Raw genomic sequence first — 16970 nt, forward strand, 5'->3', positions numbered from 1 at the left:
AGGGAAAGAGAGTGAAGGAGTCTACTATTTTATTTTTTTAAAGATTTTATTTATTTATTTGACAGAGACACAGCGAGAGAGGAAACACAAGCAGGGGGAGCAGGAGAGGGAGAAGTAGGCTTCCCACGGAGCAGACAGCCTAATGCAGGGCTCGATCCCAGGACCCTAGGATCACGACCTGAGCCGAAGGCAGACGCTTAATGACTGAGCCACCCAGGCGCCCCAGGAGGCTACTATTTTAGAGAGAGTGGTCAAGGAAAGCCCCCTCTAAAGAGGTGACATTAGAGCAGAGTCCTGAATGAGTCATCAGGATATCTGGGGAAAATATTCTAAATACATCATTTACTGAAGAGCAAATGTAAGGTAGTGAGGCTGTGATTGGCATACTGGAGGAACAACCACCAGGTTGGTCGGGGTGGAGCTCATTGAGGAAGGGGGCAAAAGGTGGGAGATAAAAATCATCTTTAGAGACTAGGTGTTGAGTTTGAAGAACCTATTACATCCAAACTTACATATATATATATATATATTCATATGCCCAGCAAGTAGTTGAAAATACAAGTCCAGAGCCCAGGACCAAAAGCGGGGCTGTAGATAAAGAAATGGGAAGAGCTAGCATGGAGATGGTAGTGTAAGCCATGCATGTGAATGGGCAGCCCCTCATAAAGCATGAGAACAGCATCAAGGATGGAATCCTGGGAACACCAGTAGATAATGATGGCCAGGGGAGGGGACCTAGAAGGAAGTATTACAGAACCCAGAAAATCAGGAGAGGAGAGTCACAGGGCCAAAGATGGGGCACATTTCAAGATGTCCAGACAGCAAGGATGTCTAGTGAAATACTGTGTTTGAAACTCTTTGTAGATGGAAAAACTGTGAGTGGAAGGTATTACAGGCTTTTTATTATTAATGATAGAGAGTTTTTGCCTTCTAATGGATATTTCAATTTAAGGGTAATGAAAATTTAGTTATATACATGTAGTCTATTTATAATCAATTCTTACTGTTTTATCAGGTTTTAAAAGCAAGACATAAGTAAGTTACACTGAAGGAGCAGGATTCACAATCCCTGTTGAATCTGATTTGGCTAACAGTGTATTTAACTTGTATATTTGAATATGGGTAATAATTCTTAGAATTCTTTGAAGTCCCCTGATTTGGGTTAAAAGCTTATAGTAACACTTCCATAAAAGATTTGCAGATAGAGCTCTTCTGTCTGCCTATAGGGAAGCCTCAAAATAATTAGAACTCAAATGTTATGTTCAACAGCCTCGTAGAATTTGATTTCTGGACTTTGGGAGGCAGGTGCTGCTGCTGCCTGTGCCTCTTTCTCTAAATGGCTACGGGGAGGGGCGCCTGGGTGGCTCAGTTGGTTAGGCGACTGCCTTCAGCTCAGGTCATGATCCTGGAGTCCTGGGATCGAGTCCCACATCGGGCTCCCTACTCAGCGGGGAGTCTGCTTCTCCCTCTGATCCTCCTTTCTCTCATGCTCTCTCTCATTCTCTCTCTCAAATAAATAAAATCTTTAAAAAAAATTTAAAAAATGGCTACAGAGTTCAGTGTCAATGGGTAGATTGCATGAAGTTTCTGGTGGTGAATTGCCAGGGAATCTTGTTGCTGAGTCTGTTAAATTCTTCTATGAGACCAAGTGTTCATTGCTCTTAAATTGGATCTAATAATCCTAATTAGACTTGAAAATTGATTCTTGCTTTTTTGGGTTTGACTGGGGGATTAGAAAGGAGAGTTCACTTTTTTCAATTTTTCCATATTCCCTCCACAGAACCCAAGGAGAAGAGAGAACCTATGAAAAAAAGTAATAAGGACAAAAAGAACTTCAAACTCAGAGACTTCCAACATAAGGTTTGGGAATATGAAGGCTTAAAAAGACAGAGGTTTAACTTTATTGGTTTTGATTTGTCTCTTCTGACTGTGTAGCATAATGATTAAGAGACTAGAATTTGGGGGTGCCTGGGTGGCTCAGTCAATTAAGCGTCTGACTCTTGATCTCAGCTCAGGTCTTGATCTCAGGGTCGTGAGCTCAAGCCCCACATGGCTCACGCTGGGTATGGAGCCTACTTAAAAAAAGAGAGAGACTAGAATTTGGCATTACATCAGAGTTTGGGTCTCAGCACTAGCATGAGCCTTAGTTTTTCATCTGCAAAAGGAAGAGGATACATTTTGGTACTGGCCTCGCATACTACAAGCACTTAATGAGATAACCTGGTAAGTGCTTAACAAATGTTAACTAGTATTATGAAGTCCATATAGGTATAATCTTCATGAGTCATTTTCTTTTCTAACAAACCTACCCAAAGGACTGTTGGTTCCCAATGTTGAGACCTTGTGAGGCCACAGGTGTGTTCTTAGATACTGTCATTTCTCAGAACAAGTTCCAATTGCATTGTGAAGCCAGTGTGCAAAACACATAAGGGAAATGTCATTATCTTATGTTATGATTTGCTTGGGACTCTAAATAGTATCTTCTGACTTATCAGATTGACACTGATGATTTTTTGACTGGTAAAAATATGTACCTCTACAAGCGAAGAACCTGTCCATGCTGAGACTTTAATTGAAAAGTAGCTTGGCGAGGTAGCTTTTGTAGTCACATGGAGCTGTGTTTTAGTCTTGGTTTCAGCTGTGTGGCTTTGAGCAAATGTTTTAACCTCTCTGAGACTTGTTTCCTCAATGAAGTGGGAAAATATTACTTATCTTTAAGGTTTCATTTAAGGATAGTAGTGTTTGCAGTGTATGTAAAACACCCAATATACAGTAGGAGCTCAACTCACAGTAAAACGTCTTGGTGCTAAGATGGAGATAAGCTTTCCATTTTAAAGTGGCTTTGATGAATTTGAGAATTAGAAGAGACTTCAACAGGCCAGTGCAAGGATAATCTTCAAAAGAAAAAAAATGCTACAAAAATAATGATAAAGGAGGCATGAAAGAAGGTCTTGGGGTAAATTGACTAAAGCTATTGTAAGTCAGCCATATGATGCATTATTTTCTTCTCTTTTTTATTTTATTTTTTAAAAAGATTTTATTTATTTATTTGAGAGAGACAGAGAGAGAGCATGAGCACTGAGAGATGCAGGCAGAGGGAGAAGCAGGCTTCCCGCTGAGCAGGGAGCCTGATACAGGACTCAATCCCAGCACCCTGAGATCATGATCTGAGCCGAAGGCAGACGCTTAACCAACTGAGCCACTCAGGTGCCCCCCCGTTTATTATTTATTTTATCTTATTTTTAAAGATTTTATTTATTTGACAGAGAGAGACACAGCGAGAGAGGAAACACAAGCAGGGGGAGTGGGAGAGGGAGAAGCAGGCTTCCTGCCGAGCAGGGAGCCCAATGCGGGGCTTGATCCCAGGACCCCGGGATCATGACTGAGCCCGAAGGCAGACGCTTAACGACTGAGCCACCCAGGCGCCCCTCTCTCTCTTTTTTTTAAAGATTGATTTATTTATTTTAGAGAGCAGGGCTCAATCTCATGACCCTGAGATCCTGACCTGAGCCAAAATCAAGAGTCGGATGCTTAACCGACTGACCAACCCAGGTACCCCTGGCACATTCTTTTTTGAAAGAAGCCTAATCCTAGGAAGTGTAAATGAAAAACAGCCTTCATCTCTGGTCAGTTTGATTGGAGCACCACAGTGTTAGAAAGCACCTTAAAATAATAAAAAAATTTAAAGTCTGATGAAGAAAATGAAGTTTGAAGTTTTCAAGTAAAGCTGAGTAGAGGACTCATGGCATCTAATGTTAGCAAGGGTTGGTTGGCAATATCCTTTCCACAACATGCTTCATGTGGTATTTGTTTTCCATTTTTCTCTCCTCTTTCTTCCTTTCTATATTGTTTCTTTCTATTCTTTTCCCCTGCCTGTGACTTTGAACTGTGGCTGGGATAGGTTGTCCTTGTTAGTGGCAAGTGAAGGCACTTTGAAGAGGTTGAACTGTCATCATGTTCGAAGTCTGAAGGATAGACTAAATGTTATAAAAGGGAAAAGCATGATGAAGACTGATCTATGGATCCAGTAAGAAGGGTTGATAATATTAAAAATTCTCTGCTAACTTCAGGTTGTGAGTAGTAAAAGTCAAAGCTTCAATTTGAATATTCTGCTGCCCTGTAATTGTTTTTAAAGAGCAGAAGCATGTTCATTAACATATCAGCTCAGACCCCAGGTTTGGTCTGGGACAGGTAAGAATTGTAAAATGTCCTGGCTGCACTGTTACCTAATCTCAAAAGATTAGAGATATAGCTGGAATGCTCCCTAAAAGCTCTTTTTTTTTAAAGATTTTATTTATTTATTTGAGAGAGAGAGAATGAGAGAGAGAATGAGAGAGAGCACAAGAGGGGGGAGGGTCAGAGGGAGAAGCAGACTCCCTGCTGAGCAGGGAGCCTGATGTGAGACTCGATCCCGGGACTCCAGGATCATGACCTGAGCCAAAGGCAGTCGCTTAACCAACAGAGCCACCCAGGTGCCCCCTAACAGCTCATTTTTATTATGTTTATTTATATATTTGCTTGAGTTGTTAGCTTGAATGTAAACTCTTAGAGGACAGAGACTCTTTCATTCATTTTATATTCCCTACTTTTTTTTTAGATTGATTGATTGATTGATTGATTGATTTTGACAGAGAGAGACACAGCGAGAGAGGGAACACAAGCAGGGGGAGTGGGAGAGGGAGAAGCAGGCTCCCTGTGGAGCAGGGAGCCTGATGCGGGGCTTGATGCGGGGCTTGATCCCAGGACCCCGGAATCATGACCTGAGCCGAAGGCAGATGCTTAACAACTGAGCCACCCGGGCGCCCCTATTCCCTACTTTTAACACAGTGATTTGTCTGCAGAGGGCACATGATACATATTTGTGGAATATCAAATTCACACACAAATTTTTTTTGGAAACGCAAAGCTCCAATGACCATATTTTCCATAATATAAAAAATCATGATAAATGGTTTGAAAAGGTGGAGTATACTTCTGAGGAGTATATGGCCAAAATACTTGAAATGTTTTCCCAGAAACTATTGGGTGATGGAATCACTTTAATTATGATATCCAGCCCAGGGTTTCTAATCCTGTGGTCAGTGGATTTAAAAGAGTGTCCGGATGAAAGTACATGGTCCTTCAAGTTGGATGGAAAAAAGCAACATTTTTTTTAAGATTTTATTTATATATTTGAGAGAGAGAGAGTTCATGCACATAAGCAGGGGGAGGGGCAGAGGGAGAGGGAGAAGCAGACTCTCTGCTGAGCCAGGAGCCTGAGGCAGGGCTCGATTCCAGGACCCCAAGATCATGACCTGAGACAAAGTCAGAGGCTTAACTGAGGCACTGAGGCACCCACCTGCCGACTAACATCTTTATTTTCAGGAAATGTCCAATTGAAACCTAGCATTTTCTCCCATTGTGAATGCAAGCAACAAACCACAGTAGAATTAGCAGTACTTTTCACTCTGTCACCAATAGAAATCAAAGGCATTTTCATATCACATTATAGTTATCATGGACTTCTTGAATATCTTCTCATCACCGCTTTAAACTTTCAGTAGTTATTTGACCTGCTGCAAGATCTTGATATTTAATGTCTTCATAAAGAAAAACAGATTTATATCACAAATTTGTTCTTAAAATATATTTCCTAGGGTGCCTGGGTGCCGGGGTGGCTGAGTCAGTTAAGCCTCTGCCTTTGGCTCTGGTCATGATGTCAGGGTCCTGGGATCAAGTCCCACCTCTGGCTCCCTGCTCAGTGGGGAGCCTGCTTCTCCCTCTGCCCCTCCTCCCACTCGTTCTCTAAATCTCTCTCTTAAATAAATAAATAAAATCTTTAAATATATATATATATATTTCCTGGGGCGCCTGGGTGGCTCAGGTTGTTAACCAAGGGGTCCTGGTATCAAGCCCCACGTCGGGCTCCCTGCCCCTGGGGGGGGGCTGCTTCTCCCTCTCCCTGCCTCTCCCTGCTTGTTCTCTCTGCCAAAAATTATATATATATTTCTAGTTGTATTTCAATATAAAGTTTCTTTTGTAATGCTATTTATTTTATTTTAAAATCTAGAAGAGATCCATAGCCCTTACCAAATAGCACTAAAAGTGTTAAGAACCCTTGAGCTAGAGGCTAATAAAGTTTAAGGCTTGAGGTCTCTCACTTTTACCATGCCCTTCTAAGATTCTGTTTCTCAATTTGTATTTATCATTGTATATTACTTCTCGAAAAGAGCCCAGCATTTGTGTAAGTTTCACAACCTGCGATACAAAACTTGGATCCACTGAGACATTCAGCTCAGTACTGGGCACAGAGTAGGTTGTATTCTTTTTAAGGATTCATTTATTTATTTCAGAGAGAGCGAGAGCAGGAACAGGAGGAGCAGAGGGAGAGTAAGAGAGAGCATCTCAAGCAGACTCCCCGCTGAGCTCAGAGCCCCAAGGCAGGGTTCTATCCCACCACCGAGATCACCACCTGAGCCAAAACCAAGATGCCTAACCAACTGCGCCATGCAGGCACCCCCATAGTACCTTTTTAATAATTAATTTTGGGCTGATAGGTTCTGGGAAACTTAAATGATCCTCCAGTGTTATCTGGAACTCCTGTAGACCACTGCTTGACTTTCTCCAGTCCCTAAGAGGGGTAGGGCATTGGATGTTGGGGTAGGGAAGAGCGGGCTCTACAGAAGTGAGTTGGGAAGATTGTGGGAGGAGAGAAGTCTGGACTAAGGCAAGGACAGGAAACAAACCAATAAGGGTGGAGGGTGAAAAATGGGTTTAGGAGTAACAGGAATTCGCCTCCTTTGGGACTTAGCCCTTTTCCCTGCACGGCTCTTTTGGCTTCGCAGATGCATAGATCTGCCTTACTTCTTCATAAAAAGTAGCTTCAAACTCTGTGGGAAAAGGTCCCTGCTCTAGCATTTGAGTTAACAGTGCTCTTGAATGGTGCCAACTTTAGCGATTTCCCTCACGTTCTGAGCTGCCCCAGTGATGTGTAGCAGGGAGCCAGGGGGCAGTTTTCCGATCTCTCCGAGAGATGACTTTCTCCGTGAAATGCTCCATCCAGACGGCCAGCCAAATCATTCTTAAATCGTGTTCTAACCCGAACCCAAAAGATGATCCAGAAGGAGGCCCGACCGCGTGGCGGTGGGCGTGTCTGGGGCGAGCGCCTGCGGCGGCGGCGGCGACGCCGGCGCGAGAGGGGATTAGGGACGCCGCGGCGCCGGCGAAGGGGCGGGAGGGCCGCGCAGGAGCGAGGCCGGTGCAGATCGTGGGGGGCGGGGTTCCGGAGGCGCCCACGCGGCGTGAGGCCTAGCTTTTCGGTCCCGTATGGGCGGCGGACGAGGAGCGAAGAGCCTCGGTCACTCAAGGCCTGGTGCCCCGCAGCCTCGCGTCTACGCGGGGCTCCACCACAGACCCCTTTGTGTTCCTGCCCCCGCCCCGGAGGCACCCTAGCCGGCGGCGCTGAGTTCCCTTATTGGCTCAGCCGACGGCTTCATCGATTGGCTCCCTTGTCGTCCAGCGTGAGCCGCTTCTTTTCGCTACTATTGGATGCCCGAGCCGCCTTTCAGGCCGCCGCGCGAGGTGATTGCCCGGCCGCTCGGAGTCCCTGGAAGCAGTTCCGGGAAACCCCGCGTGCTGCCGGGATCGCGTCTCTGTCCATGAGGGGGGGAGGGGGTGGCGCGCGCGCCATTTCTAGTCGTTTTCAAAGCGCCTCGCGCTGATTCTCACGGGCCCGGCCGGCGGCCCCAGCTCTGCCCTGGTGAGTCTCGCGCCGGCCCGTGGGGGGAGGGGCCGGGAGCCCCGATCCAACCCGACCGGACCCAGCCCGGGCTCGGCGCCTTGGCCCCAGTTTCGTTTTCGCTCCGAGGCCCCAGGGTGGGGGTGGGGATGGGCTGGGGGCGGCTTCGGCCTCGTCCGGCCGCGCAGCGGAGGGCCTAGCCCCGCCGAGGCGCCTCCTCGCCCTTGCTCATCCTCCCCCCGCCCCTCCAGCCCTCGGTCCGCGGTCCTGCCCGCGGGGCACCGTCCCCACGGCCTGCCGGGGACTGCCGTGTTTTTCCCGCCTCCGCCCGCTGATCCACGCGGCCGGCCCGGCCCGCGGCCTCAGACGCCCGCGGCCCCCTTCGCTTCTCTCCTCTGGAGCCGCTTCGCTCTTGTCTCGGCCGGCCTAGCCACGAGTGCGATGTGTTGCTGAACGGGACGGGCATGAGGGGGTGGGGTGGGCAGAGGGCGGGATGCAAACCCGGGGTTACCTGAGCCGGGAGAAAACTTTTGTGCGAGCTGGAGCCCGAGGGCCGATTTGTGTAGGAAGCCTCCCTCCCCTCCCCCACTCTGCATGCTGTGAGCCGAGATTTGAAGGAAAAAATGACTACTAGAGGCCAAGAAACTTAGGCTTCAAGCGGCGCCTGAGATACATAATTCTAAGAATGTCTTAGGCGCACTAAATTGGAAAGGCGATTCTTTTTCTTATACGGTAGTAACCGTGTTGCCAAAATGTAAAAACTTAAGGCCAAGGGGTTCTTGAAAGGTTCAGTCCTTTCACACTGACCTGTTTGAGATTTTTGCTGTCCTCAAGAGGCTGAATTTATGTCTCATGAGTCAGTCGTAGGATAAGGGCTTTGACACTCCTAACTCATGAGATACCCGTTAGTTTTCATTTCGTTGGTTCTTTTAAAGCCCGTCTCTTAATATGAAGAATTTGCACAGGGATGTTCAGAAAAAGTCAGGGAGGGGCTAGTGGTGACTTCCCAAGTCTCCCAGCAGCCCTTTAAAATCTTATTTAAATGTCTACTTTTTGCAAAAATGCTTAGATCAAATGACTCCAGTCACAGTATATTTGCTGCATCCAGAAATATGGTTTGGCTGTGTGGCATTGTGTTGAATTGACACAAGTTTTAAACGGTCTCATATGACATAAAAGACTGTTTTTAAAATGAGCACATTGTATTTGTCTCGAAGAGAGAGGTTTTCCTTGATCTGAAAGGTTTTATTTTCTGGAATCTAATTATTTTACTTTTTTTTTTGTTAAAGTTTACAAACTTTTTGACAATATCAACCAATTTCAGAATCAACTTGTAGGAGAGCCTTTGCAATGAAATGGTAGTCATAAATATTTCTATCTTGTGCTTAATACACAACTTGTCTTTTTGCTTTACACATACTTAAAAAAAAAATACCACCTTAGCAGATGTTCATTGAACTTTCCTGTTAAAAATTTGCTTTCTTTCTGTGACTAATAGTATTCCCAGGTGCAATACTGTCAAGGGTCTTGTGATACTGAGAACTTTTGAGTTCTGATGATCTTATGGTTGTATTTGGGGGTGGGGGAGTGTGGGAAAACAGAACTATAGAGATTTTGGACTTTAGAGTGCATCTTTATAGAAATAGGTTGTATTAATCAGTAAACGTATTCATCTTACACTGTAAGTAGTTTCTTGATGAAAAGTGTGCCAGTTTTGAATGTTTTCGTTTTTGCCAATTCATCAGAATTTGAGGCTTGCCTTGAGAAACATTTCTCCACCCAAAGTTTGAGAGTCTGCGTCTGTGTAGACCTTGGTGGGCTATCAAGTCTTAGTGTTTTGTAATCATAAGAAGTCCTGATACTTATCTTATTTTCAGAATAACCCTTTCTGCATTTTCCTCTCTTCCTACTCTCTATTACCTCGTTCCCCTTGGTCTTCCTCGCTTTTTCATTAACTTCAACCAAATATCAGTGGACTTTGAAATGAAAAGAAGTTGTTTTAGGTCAGAAAACTGCACCTGGTGCATTTGCACAGTGGTTGTAAGCAATCTGGAAGCGTGGTTATCTTGCGGGTTTTAGTGCTTTTTCGGAAGCTTGTATTTTCTTCATAGCTAACTAGGTACCTTGAGGTTCATCAAGAAAAGTAGGCTTCTTCTTGAGATCCACCTTCATGTCCTCTATTTCAGTATTTGTTGCAGTGTCTTTATTCTGCTTATTATCTTCATCACATTCACCACAGACAAGTGCACTTTAATTCCCTGTCTTTTGAGGCAGTATAGAGACTGGCCTTGTATGGTTTTATTATCTAATTTCTCTCTTCAGGGAGTTGGTCCATTTCAGTGTTACAATAAAGGTTGAACATACAAAATAATTTGGGTAGGTTAATCTGGGACATCTGACCTAAGTTTACCCTCATTAGGTAATGTTTGTTGAAATTATTTGGAAGAAGTTAGCTGTCTATTCTTCGATATGTTTTTGCAGCTTTATTTTACTGATATGAAAAATTCAATATGTACTCATGATTTTTTTTTTTTTAAAGACGCACCCTCAATTGTAGCTCACTTATTTTACGTGGACTTAAAACAATCGTTTAGCTTTTAAACTTGGTCATTTTTTCTTTTAAATCTGTGAATGGGAATAGCAAATTAATTTTAGAACAAAAATTAATGTCAAGTTGTGTTTTTGTTTTTTTTTTTAAGTGAGGCGGAGAAAACCCAAACCACCAGCATGTTGAACTAGAGACAGCAGTGCATTTATCTCACACCTATCCTAGATTTGAAGCAGAACTAGGAAAATTTGAAAGTCCTTAAACCTTGATTAAGTGGTCTGTGGGTGTTCATTCTGTTTCTAAATCAAACTTTTAAAAACTGTGTAAGAATTGAGAGCTGATGGGCTTTTTAGGATTTTGTGGTGATTTGTTGATATGCTTGTCAGGACACAACAGCTGCTTTTGTTAATCAGCAGTTCTACCTTCAGTAAATTCAAGCCTTTTTTTAACCCTGTGTACATGAAGTTCCTTAAAGATCTAATGCTTCCATGTACATTTCCTATGGTTTTACAGGATTATTGTTGCAAATTTAGGTCAGATACATCACAAAAGGCATATAATATTATTTTGATAGAGTTTATTAGCAGCATGTATACAAATTAGTTTAGATAAATCATGCATTGTCCTACAAACTAGTTATTTCTGGCTTAATGTAATATAGCTCCTGAATTTTTTCCAGCAGCATAATAAAATGGCTAATCAGGTGAATGGTAATGCGGTACAGTTAAAAGAAGAGGAAGAACCAATGGATACTTCCAGTGTAACTCACACAGAACACTACAAGACACTGATAGAGGCAGGCCTCCCACAGAAGGTGGCAGAAAGACTTGATGAAATATTTCAGACAGGTATAATATGCATTTCTTGTTTCTGACTGGTTATGAAAGTGAGGGCAAACCACTTTGAATTTTATAGATTTTTTTAAGGTTAAATAATACTTATTGTTTCTGATCTATGTAGAGCTGAATGTTTGTTACTTTCCCTTCATTGAGGGCATATTGGGTTTGACTTTGATATTCTTATTTCATTATTTTGAAGCCTTCTTAGTGTTGAATATGCAGTCTTAGTTGTTTCAGAACAGTACATCAATTTGTCTTAGATTTACCACCAATTAAAATGTATGTTTCAGCATACCAAATTTTACGTTTTTTTCTTAATCTAAATCAGTCATCATTTTGCTTTTACTTTTCTACTTTTAGCTTCTTAAAGTGATTGTTAAATTAGCTTAGGTCTGATTAGGTGGCATAATAAGAGGACTGGTTAGACTGTATTGTCTGAAATGATAATAAATGTCAGACTCCTTGAGAGTTTGTGGCGTGTCTAGTTTCTAATAGACAAAAATCCACATCTCTCAGTAATCTGGAAGTGTTCGGTTTGTAACAGCTGCTTTTTAAAAAAATCTATAAGTCCCATGGATAAGTGCTTAAGCAAATTTGAATATCTTAATATGGTTGGTTGTAAGCGGTTTGAAGTTTTAAAGAGGGAGAGAAATATTTACCCTTAGGGAGTGTTGTTCATAAATAAATGTGTCCTCCCCCTTTGGGGCCATAGATGGAAACTTTCTTCCTCTGTGTTTTGTGTGCCTATCCAGATTCTGGGAGAGAGATTTGAATTGTCTCACAAATGTGTCTTAAGTACTGTAGTAACAAATATCTGTTTTTTTGTCCTTAAATTTTTTTTTTTCCAAACCTGAGACGCTTAGGATAATTTTAGACGTTAAAATGACTTCCTAAAAATGACTCCTGGGTGATGGTTCCATTTGAAAATCAGTCCTCGGGAACTTTCTGTGACATTCTGCCATAGAGAATTGGCAGTGATTTGCTCAGAGATGCTCTCTTGTAGAGTGTTTTGTTATTGATAAGAGGCTGATGGTTTGGGTGTAGGGTTGGATTGACAGAATGGATCGATGGGTGTCCTGAGTTGTGGCTTTGGGTGGTGGTAATGGAATTTTGAAGTAAGGAAACTCCAAATATTTAGTCATGCTCATTTTGAGCTTTTAAAATAAACATGGCAACATTTTCTTAAAGTAACTTTACAAATGGCATTACGTAAATATATTTACTGTATGGAATAAAGTTCTTTTTTGCTTTATCAAAATGGAGTCACTTTTGATGTTAGTTCATATGGACTTGGGGTTTTAATCTGCCAAATATTTCCATTTTACATTGGATCAATTCTGAAATATATTCCTTATAGAGTGAGAAATACAACACCAACTTAACAGACTTAAGAAATTACATTTCAAACTGAGTAGATGTTCTGTGTGCAGTTAATATACTGTATGGATAAAATGCAGTGCAAATATTTTCTGTATAGTTTACTTGTAAGTCCAAAATAAAGGCCTTAATGCCATTTGAAAAAAATAGTCATTATTGACAGTGTTGTGAATGCCACAGCATCTTTTAAACCTCAGCTTGACACATCAGAAGAACAAAAAAAATGCCTTAAAATATGACTTTCAGAATTGATTAATCAAGCTGCACTTGCATTCGTAGAAGAGTTTAAAATTATGCCTTTCCACATTCTGATTGCAGCAAAGTAGATGCTCAGATAAACAAATGCATTTCATTTTCTCTTTGGTGCTAAGGAGGAAAAGCCTTTGATACCTTTTGGAGAGTGGAAAGAATTATTTAGTAAAAATGGTTTCTTTTTATTTTTTCTCCCACCTCTTTTGTGGTTAGCAACAACTACAACAGTCCATATAATTTGAAGATTGATCCTTGGGGAATACAGTGTATGCTTACCACTCTAATGTAAATCAGAATTTGTTATATTAATGCTTAATCTGTAGTACACTGTGTACATCAGATTTAATTTCCAAGCCTTAAGGAGGGGAGGGGAAGTGGGGCTAGGATTTTTGTGGGGTTTTTGTGGGATGTGGGGATTGCAATTCATGTTTATAGGGATTGAAATTCATGTTTGACATTTTATTTTTTATTTTCATATTTGTACTCTTGACCTCTTTGTGTAGTATTTGTATAGCTGCCTATATGCATATTAAATGAAAATGTAGTTTGTTAGTAATAGTACTGAATATAACAATTCTTGATTAAACATTGATAGCACAGTTTAGGTTATCCCTTTTGTTGCAATAACATTACCCCTTCTCAATTTAATTTTTAGGATTGGTAGCTTATGTCGATCTTGATGAAAGAGCAATTGATGCTCTCAGGGAATTTAATGAAGAAGGAGCTCTGTCTGTACTACAGCAGTTCAAGGAAAGTGACTTATCACATGTTCAGGTAAGGCCATTTACTAGAAATGCCTTTGAACAACTGATGATCAGAAATTACTTTACCATTACTTTTTTTCCTGAAGAGAAGTGGTATTTTTTTGTGACTACCTCTGCTTCTGTTTAAAAAAAAAAAAAAGGGACCTTTTATGGCAGAGTTCTCAGAAACACAACTGTAAAGTAAAATCTCTCCCCACTTCTTTGCAGTAAGTTACTTTAAAAATTTAAAATCAGAGTCAGAGTTTGCTGATTGTTATTACTAGGCTTTTATGGGTTTAGGTTACTCAGATTTTAAACATTTTTGGGTTATCTGATCCTGTTTTATTATCTTGGAGGAAAATAATGTAGGTAGGAGGAATAGTTTTGGAATGTCTGGCAAAGATAGTCCAGATGCATTTGAGTATCAACAAATGGAAGACTGTTTTGCCCGTGTGGAAGGTAAGATCCCTGAGGTCTTGGCTGTCTTATTGCGGTCTGCTCCAGTCTCTGGCACATAGTAACCACTCAGCAAATATTTGTTGAGTGAATAAATGAGTAAATATTTTGTTAAAATTCTGGTCTTTTGAAATTGTAAATTAATTACGTATTTGACCCTTCAATGATTCCTGGTGATTCCTTTTCATTGAATTACTTGTCTGTTCTAGAACAAGAGTGCATTTTTATGTGGAGTTATGAAGACCTACAGGCAAAGGGAGAAACAAGGGAGCAAGGTGCAAGAGTCCACAAAGGGGCCTGATGAAGCAAAGATCAAGGTAAAACTTGACTAGGGTCTTTGTAATGGTAATAAGTTTAATGATGAGATTGAATGTTTCTTTTCATATTTCCTAGAAACAGTTTTCATTGTTCCACTTTTTTTTTTAGCTAGTGTTTAGAAATGAGATAATTTAAGGTAAATTACACAAGAATTTGGGGGGCAAACAGTTGTATGTTTGGTGAAAAACCCTAATTCAGACCCTTGCCTCATTACTTGCTCCGGCTGTGAATGATACATGTTTATTGATACTTCTGATAATAGCTTTTCAGATTGACTCAGTCATGTCTCTTGGTTTGGTTTCTTTCTAAATAAGCACTTTCTCTCTCTTTTTTTTTTTTTGGTGAAGAGGTGTTTTATAACTGCTTTACTCCTGAATTTTTGTTTATCTCAGTTTCATTATTTGTAAACTGGGCATAGTAATAGTACCTATTCCCATAGAGTTATGAGGATTAAAGGAATTAAGATATGTTAAGTGCTTAGAATAATGCCTGGAATGTGGCAAGAACTATGTAACTAGCACCAATTACTATTATTATTGTTTAGATAAACTACTCTGCAAGATAAATATAGGGCTTTTGGTGAAAGACTAGTGAACCTCATTCCTTAGTTAAGGGGATATTGACGTTTTGCCACAGTGATAGATTTCTCAAATTGAAATATTTAATGAAGTTGTTTGTACAGTTTTGTTTTAGACAGGAAATAGAACTTGTAGTTTCTGTCATATAATAGTTTACATAGAGCTCCTTTTTGTACCTTTTTCCCTCATCTGTAAAATGGCATAACCTAGTCTTACATTTTTAAAATACATGAAAATTCCCTTTGACGTAAACTTACTAGTATGTATTGAATAGGCCTGTGTTATTTCCCCAGAAGTGGGTATTTGCTTTTGATAAGGTATATATTGTATGTGTGATACGTGTATTTTACATATTAGACAAGTAATGTTTAAATATGTAATAAATACATTTTTTGTATGTATATTATATATTACATGTATTTCTGTGCTTAAAATTAGAGCAGCTCTTTTTGAGTCAAAGGTAGAAAAATAGAGACCCTAAGGTAACTCTGGAATCCCAGGGTTCCTCCAGTGATACTTTTGAAAGCCACTAAACTTGATGTCTAAAATCTCTTGTTGTTTTGACATTGTGTATAGATCTTCATCAGCTTAGGATGGGTTTATCTGGACATGGATGAAAATATCCTTAGTCGAAAGTATACCTAATGACACTTAACCTGCCAAACATTATAGCCTAGTCTACCTTAAATGTGCTTAGAAGACGTATATTAGCCTATAGATGGGTAAAATCACCTCTAACACAAAGCACGTTTTGTAGAGAAGTGTTGGATGTCTCGTGTAATTTATAGAGTTCTGTACTGACAGTGAGAAACAGTGATTGGTATGGATGCAGAATGGTTGTGAGTGTATTGGTTGTTTACCCTTGTGATTGAGTGGTTGGCTGGGAGCTGAGCGTCCCTGATGCAGCCCAGCATCACAAGAGTATTGTCCTGTATATTGCTAGCTCTGGAAAAGATCAAAAATCAAAATTTGAAGTGTGGTTTCTACTGAATGCGTACCACTATCATGCCATCCTGAAGTCGAAAAATCGTAAGTTGAGTCATCGCAAGTTGGGGACCATCTAATTTTTAAAACATGAAGTGTAAAATTCTCCCCTTTCTAGGGAGATCACATTTCTTTTTTTCCATTGTGTCTGTGCTGTTGTTCTGTCATATAAATACAAACCCTTAAGGGCAAGAACATTTCCTTCTTTTCTACAATCCCTCTTTAATGCCTAATACAACGTTGTGAAGAAGGTTGGTAGTCAGGAAACGTAAGGTTTTGTTTTTTGAAACCTGAGTATACTCATTTGGTAATTGCCAAGTATTTTGAGTTTGTGTTGTATGAGAAATGGTCTGGTTCTTATAGAGCTTATGATCTAGCAGAAGTACAAAACAAAAGGATTAAACAAAATAAAGGTTAAATTGCTTGACTATAATAGAAAGTCACAGGAAGATGTGAGGAATAGTGAATGAGAGAAGCTGCATGAAGGAGGTAGGACTTCTGATTAGAGAACATTTTATTTGAAAAGAATCACAGGTAGGTAGCTGCTGTATAAAGGGAACAAGTTAAGGAAAGCTCTCATTGAAGTAGAGGAGAATGCAAAACGAGGACTACTGCAGTATAGAAGTATGAATATGTAGCCTGGGATCAGCTTATGTCACATTTGTAATAATCTGCCCCATTTTTCTGTTCTCATTCATATCAAAAAAATTGTGTGCTTAGAGATTTAATTTGTCTACAATTCTTTCCATTAAATGTATGGAAAGGAGCAGTAAAATGAAGTGGGAGCAACACGTGTGAGTGATACCAGTGGGAATTTTGACATTATTTTACCTAAGATACATAGCCTAGGATGTTGGGGTATCTTTTGGAAAAGATAATATACTGATGTGTGGTATAATATTCAAGTATAAACAGATATATAATTTTCTTTAGGCATTGCTTGAAAGGACTGGCTATACTCTGGATGTAACCACAGGACAGAGGAAGTATGGTGGTCCTCCACCAGACAGTGTGTACTCTGGTGTACAACCTGGAATTGGAACAGAAGTAAGTGTTATTCAGCTGTTTGCTGAAATCTTTCCAGTTTGTAAATTATTCTGTCTATTTATGATGGGGAAGAGTAGTTGATTCTTTTTAAAGTGTAGCTATAATTATTTC

At 40.7% G+C, this 16970-nt stretch overlaps 1 protein-coding gene across 3 annotated transcripts in view; it reads left to right on the top strand.

The window, feature by feature from the left end:
• Positions 1-7581: 7581 nt before the first annotated feature.
• HNRNPR (heterogeneous nuclear ribonucleoprotein R) overlaps positions 7582-16970 on the top strand; it is a 31717-nt gene continuing 22328 nt past the window's right edge. Inside the window, exons 1-5 of one of the 3 annotated variants that reach the window (XM_025856205.2) lie at positions 7586-7738; positions 10945-11113; positions 13389-13507; positions 14142-14249; positions 16746-16859. In XM_025856205.2, coding sequence (XP_025711990.1) covers positions 10957-11113; positions 13389-13507; positions 14142-14249; positions 16746-16859 — 498 coding nt within the window. In that variant the 5' untranslated portion in view covers positions 7586-7738; positions 10945-10956. Of the gene's footprint in view, positions 7739-10944; positions 11114-13388; positions 13508-14141; positions 14250-16745; positions 16860-16970 lie in introns of all 3 variants that reach the window. The other 2 variants (XM_073903194.1, XM_025856208.2) reach the window with 2 other exon arrangements.

The sequence above is a fragment of the Callorhinus ursinus genome, unplaced genomic scaffold (genome assembly GCF_003265705.2).
Source record: "Callorhinus ursinus isolate GAN/ISIS: 27379988/994484 unplaced genomic scaffold, GSC_fseal_2.0 scaffold18, whole genome shotgun sequence".
Taxonomy (NCBI): domain Eukaryota; kingdom Metazoa; phylum Chordata; class Mammalia; order Carnivora; family Otariidae; genus Callorhinus; species Callorhinus ursinus.